We start from the raw sequence: 9547 nt of genomic DNA on the forward strand, positions 1-9547 counted from the left end.
TCTTTGAACTCTCTACTTGTATGAACAGTCAACTAAAAAGCCTCTCCACCTGTGAGTTGCTTAAAGTACCCCAATGCCATTCATTAGCTGCACCCCTCAGAACCTCAACTTAATTCCTCCCTTTTCAGGGTTTGGCAACTCCAATATAATCATCACAGCTTTAAAACCTTGACGTCAGTGATCATTCTCTTTCTCCTTAATGGCTGCTGTGTAATTGATTTGACTCTAGGACATTCTTCCTTGGTTTCTTTTTTTTCTAAGTTCTTTCCTTGCTAGTTAAAGAGCAGCATCCCACACCACCCCCCTCCTGTCCCTTCTCCACAGGATCATTATTCTGAATAGTCTTTACTGACTGCCTCAGGGTCCCATGCCAAAGAAGTTCCTTATGGAATCAACCCAAGGAATGAATGTCAGGATACAAGACAGAAAAATTATGGATCATATGATAAGGAAAGGACAACCTTGTCCAAGTCACAGGACTTGGGCAGCCTGCCAGGTTTTTCTCCCTTACACCCTCTGGCATGTCTGGGAAGGAGGACTGATGGCCTAGCGTCTCCCTGGCTACTGCTCCCCCGGGGCTCCTTTCCCTCCTCTCCTGTGCCACTTCTCGCAGCGTCCCCGTCTCACTGCCACCATCCTCCGCAGTCTTTCACGGGCTCAACCATGATGTGCATTTTTCTCACATCTCCCCAAAGGCTGTCTGGTCTTCACCCAACCCAAACAATGACAGATCTTCCAAAATCTGCTGTCCAAAGCAATGCTCTGGAATGGAAAGAAAGACATCCCAGGGTGAGGGAAATTCCAAACCCACCCCCTTCCTGAATTCTCTGGTGTGAGGGTTTGTTAAAGCACATGCCTCTTCTGGTGTCCAGAGGGAGTCTGGTCATACCCAGGCAAGCCCTGCCTGAGAGGGAGGAGAACCTTCCCAGACTGCTCCACAGCTTGCAAGGCTTCTCTGATCGTCAGGGTCGATAGTGTTTCTGCAGGGAGGTGACTAGTTGTTGAGTGTGCCTGGTCATCCTTCAGATTCTAAAACCCAGCAAAGCTCAGGCAAACCACAACAAGGTGCAAATCCTGAACTCGTGAGAAAAAAAGCACTCTGCAGTGACTACCTAGATGCAAATCCAACTCATTTATTAGCTGTGTGACTTTGAACTAGACTTTACCCCCTCCACATCTTGGATTTTCTTCTTAATATAATGAAGATTTTTTTTTAAATTTCATTTTATCTTTAGATAGGGTCTCATTATATAGCCTTGGCTGGCCTAACTCACTATCTACACCAGGCTAGTAACACAACATTAATAAAAATGAAGATTCTTATAATTTTAGATTTATTCATGTGCATGAGTATCTTGCTCAAAAGCATACCTATGTGTTAGGTGTGTACTTGGGGCCTGCAGAGCTCAGAAGAGAGCCTTGTACCTCTTGGAGTTGGTGCTACAGGCAATTGTGAGCCATCGTGTGGGTGCTGGGAACTGAACCTGGATCTTCTGCAAGAACAGTAAGTGCTCTTAGCCACTGAGCCATGCCTCCCGTCCAGGCTCAGCTAACTTCTAGAAGCATTTGGAACATTTCCTGATGATCAATCACTATCAACTAGGTCCTGCCTACACGTACAGCCCCCTCCTGCACCTCATTCATCCATTCCCAAGCAAAGCCTCAGGAAATCGCATGGATCTGTCTGTGTGGTTCTGTGCTTGAAGCCGCTGGGGGGGGGGGAGCGGGTCAGGGGGGACTACTGCTCTCCCTGGACTCACACTGGTAAAGGAAGTAAGCCTCAAGGCCAGGCAGGACCAGACTCTGCAGCCTGGTGCTTGTGGAGCAAGAAAACCAGCTTTCCCAGCTACTTTCCTCTGTCCTAGCCAGTGTATCTTGAGCACAGAGCAGAGGCCACACTGTTTCTGGCTGTCTCCTTTCTCCCCAGTTTAAAGTCCTACTTGGGTCCTTCCCAGTCTCCTTGGAACAAGGATTCTTTATATACTTTCTAACCAAAGGGTTTTTTTTTTCATGTTTTATCTCTGAACATTGCTTCCCCCCCTCTCATATATCACATCTAATTTTGTGTTTTATATTTCACTCAACAAGAAATCACCTATAACATCCCAAAATAAGTATCTTGTACATTTATATTTTACACAGGAAAGCCAGGAGCTCCCTAAGGACAAGCAATGTCTTATTCATCTGTGTAGCTCCCCAAACGCCTGGCATTGTACATGTCTGCTCCAAAACAACACACACACACACACACACACACACACACACGCACACACACACCAGGTAGATTTCCACCATGTGAGCCTCAGGTTCCTAAAATAACCATTTTGTTCTAACAGCCCCAATCCGCTCTCCTGGTGCCAACCCAGGACCAAAGTCAATGGGTGAGGATGGAGATCCCACTATCTTCAACTTTTCCTACAGCAGCTTCCTCTTGGTGGGTTTCCCTGGGTTGCAGGAATGGCGACCCCTTCTGGTCCTGCCCCTTACCTTTCTCTATGTGTGCATCGTTTCTGCCAACGGCTTAGTCATTCATACAGTGGTGGCCCAGAGGAGTCTGCACCAGCCCATGTATGTGCTCATTGCCCTGCTCTTGGCTGTCAACATCTGCGCCTCCACAGCCGTGATGCCTAAGATGCTTGAAGGCTTTGTGCGTTATGCCAATCCCATCTCACTCCATGGCTGCCTCGCGCAAATGTTCTTTATCTACTTTACGCTCCTTCTGGACTACAATCTCCTGCTGGCCATGGCTCTAGATCGCTATGTGGCCATTTGCCACCCACTCCGCTATACTTACCTGATGACCTCACACTTACTGGGCCTGATGGCCACTTTTGCGCTAACACGGAGCCTAGGAGTAGCAGTGCCCCTAGTGGTACTAACTGCAAAAGCCCAATTCTGCAAGACATCTGTCATAAGACACTTCACCTGCGAGTACATCGCACTGCTGAGCATAGCTTGTGGAGACCTGACCTTCAACAACCGCTTGGGATTGGCAATGCGGTTGATCACGGTGACTTTTGATCTGGCCTTATTGGGAACCTCCTATACCCGTATCATCTATGCTGCCTTTCGGATCTCTTCCGGGGGAGCCCGAGCCAAGGCCTTGCACACTTGTGGCTCCCACTTACTGGTCATCCTCACCATCTACCTTTCTGGTCTTTCTACTTCCATTGTCTTTCGAGTGGCCAAGACTGTGTCTCAAGATGTCCAGAACCTACTCAGTGCCATATACCTGCTGCTCCCAGGAGCCTTGAATCCTCTCATTTATGGGGTGAGAACTAAGGAGATCCGGCAACACATAGAGAAAATACTCTGTGGAATGCAGTCACCCCAAGGCATCAGAGAGAAGTCACAGAATGTGAGAGAGGAGAGGGAGTTACCAGGGTAAGAGGGTTTGAGAGCTGGGGCTGTGCCTGTGGGAACAAGAAGTGGATGGTGTGTGCTAACAGGCTGGGTGGGTCCTGAGCAGGTTACAGCTCAATGGTGTCCTCTTGTTGCTGCTATGACTCGTTGAATTCTTAGAACATTCTGTACTACCGCCCCCCACAATAGAACTGCTTGTATTAATCCAAGCCATTTTGTCTCCTTTCCAATTCTTAAAAAAGCTCATACTATTTGAAGATAGCTACAGCTCCACTATGAGATACAGAGCAAATCAAATAAATCATTATCTGCCCTGAACCCCTGTTTGAAGCAAATAAAGTCCAAATCCTCCCTTACAGCTGTCTCTCTTAAGTATAGCCTAAGACTTGACACAAACTTTCTTGTGGTCAATATGTCTGTCAGCCTTGAGGTTAATTCTAGAGTCCTATTAGTCCTGAACATGAGGGAAAGCCCTTGCCTGAGATTCCTAATCTAACACAAGCACACAGACCCAGACAACCCCGATGTCATTTAGACCACATAGACAGGTTAAGTCATACCCTGTAGCTTCAATCTAAAGGGTGGTCAGGCCACATCTTCTCTGGGTTCTGATCTAACACTCTTTATTTAGTTTCTATTGGTGTGATAAACACCACAATCAAAAGGAACCTGAGCAAGAAAAGGTTCATTTGGCTTAGGTTTCAGTCCATCATAGGGAAGCCAGGGTGGGAACAAGAGCAGAAACCCAGGGACCGTGGAGAAACACTGCTTTCTGGCTTGCTTTCCATGCTTGCTCAGCTTGCTGCACCACCCACAGTGGGCTGTGCCCCTCCCCTATCAATCATTAATCAAGAAAATGCCCAAAGGCTTGCCCACAGGCCAATCCGATGGAGGCATTTTCTCAATTGAGCGTACCTCATTCCAGATGTCCCTGGCTTGTGTCAAGTTGACCCAAAGCTAACCAATATGGATCCAAAGATCAGAGTATAGCCTACCCTATAGAGGCCCCCAAAACCTTACACCTAGGCAAGGACCCTGAGGCCTCCTCAGACACATAGACAAGGTGCTGCTACAGAGTCCAAATCAAAGAACCGATTAGTCCCTGACCTGAGGACCTGGGTGTGACCCAAACCCACATCAGGTCATTCTTTCAATGGCAGTAGGATCTATGGAGATATTTCCTCACTGGATGTAGTGGTAATGTCTCAGGGTCACTTGGTCCAAGGAGTTGAAGGCCAACCTAAGCAACACAGTAAGAGTCACACACACACACACACACACACACCACATATATACACATATCGTGAGTGTATTAAACAAAAGGCAGAGTCTAATAATTTCATATACAAAAACATTCATGTATACATACATACACACATACATATATACATATAGACTAACAGATATATACACATTTGCAAAGCTCCAGCAAGCAGGCCCCAAACATTTCACACAGACAGACAGACAGACAGACAGATTCACAATTAGTGGATGGAGCAAACTCTAACACACACCCAGACAAGCTTTACACATATACATACACACCACTAATGGGTGGAAGGAACAATGTTCCAGCCCCCATTTACACAAACTTCACACACACACACACACACACATACACACACACACATACACACACACACACACACACACAGTTGATGGATGGGAAGAACAGTGTTCGAGCCACAATACTTTATTCTTTCTTCCATAGCTTATATATCCCAACAAAATCTTTCAAGCAGTATAAAATTATAATGTGATTGCATTTTAGTTTTCTTCTAGTAAATGATTATGAAAAAACAGTGTGTTTCCCAATACCTTTACAAGAAATAACATTACATAGTACAGGTAAAGAAAATAAATTATTCCCAAAACCCACATACGTTTGTAACTAACCAACTTGCTATGGATTAACAAAGTGTAAGCTAGCAAGGTGGTTTTCTCTGCCAGTTTCTCTTACTGGCAGGCAGCGATTTGTGATTACAAAGAAAGGAATAATTATTTTATTGTTTATCTTTAGAAGTACTCTTGTAAAAATCTTAAAAGAATCACACATCTAAACTTTTATATAAGAACTGGGAAAGGGGAAAGCATTTGGGATGTAAACAAGGAATATAGAAAATAAAAATATATATATATATAAAAAGAATCAGTTATATCTATCTTAAGTCCTCAAAACGCGCAGCTACTCATCAGCAATTCTTAATAAATTATATCAGGAAGCTAAGGGTAAAAATGGGTGTAAGAGATCAACATCACCAGTGCAGCCTCAGTGAGAATTATCAGTCAATGCTGCTGTTATCCTTGGTCCCTGACCATAAAAGGTCCCTCGCTAAACTAATAAGATGTGCCTTTCTGAACTTCATATTGTTCCCTAAGATTTTTTACATCAGAACCAGTAGGAAAAACATCTCAACTTAGCTGCACTAACAACAAGTGTTTTCTAAGGGTGGTGGTCACTGTTGACGATCTTCTTCCCTAGGGTGGTGATAGAATCATTAATCTGCTCCAGCAGCTATGCTTGAAAGAGATCAAGCATCCTCATGAGTGCCAGTGATACTGCCCGGTGAGGGACTGGGAGCCCCCTTAGATTTTCATATACGTCTTAGGTTAAGAGGGGTGTTAGTGCAGCAAGCGGAGCAGGACTCCATAACAGCGTGGAGTCCTCAGGACTCAGGGCCACGCCACCCCAAGGCTCACTCCAGTGGCAGTGGTAACCCATGGGCTGCATTCCATGAGTTCTAAAACCATTTGCCCTTCTGCCTGCATGGCCTTCAGCACATAGACATGCCAATACGTCTAAAATAGTCTCCTTCCTAAATTACAAACACCACTTCAATCTGCAATATCATCAATGTGTAGGCTCTGACTTACAGAAGGAAAAGCTGACTGAAGTCTTGTGGGAACTAAATTATGGCATAGAGTTGATGAATCTATATACCTTAAAATAAGATGAAGGGCTAGTGTTGAGGTTTTGTCTTTTACTGTTTCTTGTAATGCTCACTGCTGGCCTCCAAAATTTGGAATCTGCACATAGCCTGAGGGACCCTCAGAGGACATGGCCCAGCAGGCTGCCTAATTGGAGCTAAGAGCAGCCAGATGAAACAAACTAAGTAATAACTTGGATTGTGGTAGATTCTAACAGCATGGAGGGCAGGCAGCTGCCCGGCTATTGTGCTGCTTAAGTCATATGAAAAATACAAGGATGTGCGAGCATGCATGCATGTATGTGTGTTCCATCCAGGAACACAAATGGTAAAAGGCAGGAAGAAACCCCGTGTGGGAATTTTTAAAATATTTATTATTACCGACTGGAGAGATGGCTCAGCAGCTAAGAGCCCTTGTAGGAGACCCAAGTTTACTACTCAGCACTCACATCAGGTGGCTAACAACCATTATCCCAGCTTGAGATCAGCTTGAGACCTGACGGCTTCTTCTGGCCTCTGTGGGCAACTGAACTATGTGCACACACTCTGACACAGACACTCATGTCTACACATAACTTTTTAAAAATCTTAAGGCTGGGCATGGTGGTGCATGCCTTTGATCCTGGCACTTGAGAGGCAAAAGCAGGAGGATCTCTGAAGTTTAAGCCAGCCTGATCATAGCCAAGTTCTGGGACAGCTAGGACAACATAGAGACGTGGCTAAAATCTATAATAACCTATAATAACCAATAAAATATTCTAAAAGACAGTGAAAAATATGTCGTTGCTCTTGTCAGCTAAAAGCAAACTAAGATTAAGGAGGGAAAACTTCTGTCTTCAAATCAGTAACTGTTTACCAGGGGATAATTCATTCAAGCAAGCAAAAAATATAAAGAATAAAAAATAAATCATGTGATTGGAGTCACCACCCAGTTATAAGATGGTTTTTACACAGGCCATTTAGGTTGAGTTGAATAAAGATGTAGAAACTGCCACACTTGTGGTGATCTCTGAAATGTTTCTTTTCACTGTCAAGGTCCACCCTCAGCTTGGTCCAGGTTCCTAAGAAAATGGGTGTTTGAGAACAAAACAGGCAATTTGAAGTCAAACCATGGTCCAACCAAGCTGGCAGCATCCGTTCTGCTGTGATAGCTTTCCAGACTGTTCTCTGCATGTGTCTGAGATTACCATTCCAACTACACCGGGTCCTAAATTAGCTCTGTCCCAGACTGAGCCCGAACTCAGGAACCTGCCTACATTTGTAAGCATAAACAAACAAACAAAAACTTAGCTGGATGGGATCTCGTCTTGTGATCACAACTCCCTAAATCTATCTTCTCCCTTAATATCTTTCTGACAGCTGGTTCATAGTGCAGTTGCCTGTTACTTTAAATATGTGAAGCCCCTTATACAATTAATATTGCATCCTTATATTTTTTGCATATTGAGAAATATATTCTCAAACTCACGTTTTTAGAGTTCTTTTCCACAGCCTTAAGGGCTTGCGGAGACATTTGCCACACCTTTGCTTCCCGGATTCATGCTGTCTGAGATTACCATGGAGTCATTAATATGAACAGGGAGGACATTCCTTGGAGGAACTTGAAAATAGGTACATTATTACACAAACAAGCCCTATGCTCACAACAGCCATCAACACTCATGGAGGCCGGTGCCTCCTAGCCCTACCAAGGCCATTCAGGTCATGGCACATCACCCTGTAAAAGACAAGGAAGAGCCAGGCGGTGGTGGCGTGCTCTGGGAGGCAGAGACAGGCAGATTTCTGAGTTCAAGGCCAGCCTGGTCTACAGAGTGAGTTCCAGGACAGCCAGGGCTATACAGAGAAACCCTATCTTAAAAAAACCAACCCCCCCCCCCAAAAAAAAGACAAGGAAGAAAAATTTAACTCAAGGGAATGTGGTCTCCCCTTCCTTCAGACTTTGGACCTATAAACTTAACTAAACCCAGATACTGGGTGGAGCACTATATATAACCTTTTATAGAATCTGAATTAGACTGTTTCCTCCACCCCAGGCTCTTTTGTCTAAATAGGTCAAATGAAACAGCCCTCCCATCTCTAGTTTCTTGAAACTCCCTAATTGGCCCAACCACAGATTCTCTACAAATAACAGACTGGCCTTGACTCTGCTGTCCTTTAGGGTAACCAAGCACACTTTGCCTAAGGGGGTGACTAGGACAGCTCTAGAACTTCAAGGAAACATTTACCCAAACTTAATCCAAATATGTGCTAACAACACAGAGGCTTCAGTGACCACACACAGTTCCTCCCCCCCCCCACCCCGACAATAAAGAAAGCAGTAAAGCCTAGGAGTCTGATCTGCAGAATGGGTGCAAGACAGTCTCAATCCTCAGTACCAAAACCCACAAGGCATGCCAGGTACAGAAAACAAGCAGAAACTTCCTCAAGTACCCAAGATCTTGGCCCTACTGGCCCAACACATTAACACTACCTCAGGCTAGAGATGTAGCACTGTATAGGTAGAGTGCAAGAATCCCTGAGGGTGACTCCCAGCATTGCATAAACCAGCTGTTGTGGCATATACCTGCAACCCCAACCTCATGAGTCATAGGCAGGAAGGTCAGAGACTCAAGGTTACCCTTGGCTCCTTAGGAAGTTTGAGGCCAGTGAAGCTTCATGAGACTACAGTCTCAGAGCAAAATAAAACAAACCAGTTGTCTTAAACAGACTAAAAGCTAATGGAAAACATCAACAAATGAAATAAATGAAATCAACTACTAACATCGGACTATCAAGTGATTTAAAAAAAAACATACATCAAATTCAGAAGCTAAAAACTTAACTGAAATGAAATATTCACTACAGGAATTAAACAGTGGGCCTGAACAAGAATCAACAAACTTAAGGATTGAAAAATCAAAATTACCGAGTCTAGGGAGCAGAAGATGGAGAGGGGACAACCCAAAAGGCCACACACAGCCACCATTATGTGAAGCAGGAGATTCATTATGAGTTCCATAAAGCAGAGAGAGAGAGAGAGAGAGAGAAAGAGAGAGAGAGAGAGAGAGAGAGAGAGAGAGAGAGAGAGAGAGAGAGAGAGAGAGAGAGAGAGAGAGATTATTAAAGGAAAAAAATGGCCAAAACCTCAGGTTTATAGAAATATAATGGTGCTGCCAATACAGTTCCTCGAAGTCAAACACAGAATTATATACCCCAGCAATTCTTTGCTGTATAGAACCAACAAACCTAAAAGCTGGAATCTAATAGATATTTGTAGG

The 9547-nt window shown here is 44.4% G+C and overlaps 1 protein-coding gene across 1 annotated transcript; it reads left to right on the forward strand.

Annotated features, from left to right (window-relative positions):
- The first annotated feature begins 2377 nt into the window (after positions 1–2377).
- Positions 2378–3388, forward strand: LOC127664201 (olfactory receptor 52E8-like). The gene has a single exon (XM_052156079.1). It carries the CDS (start codon positions 2378–2380, stop codon positions 3386–3388), a length of 1011 nt encoding a protein of 336 aa, XP_052012039.1.
- Positions 3389–9547: the final 6159 nt, after the last annotated feature.

The sequence above is a fragment of the Apodemus sylvaticus genome, chromosome 1 (genome assembly GCF_947179515.1).
Source record: "Apodemus sylvaticus chromosome 1, mApoSyl1.1, whole genome shotgun sequence".
Taxonomy (NCBI): Eukaryota; Metazoa; Chordata; class Mammalia; order Rodentia; family Muridae; genus Apodemus; species Apodemus sylvaticus.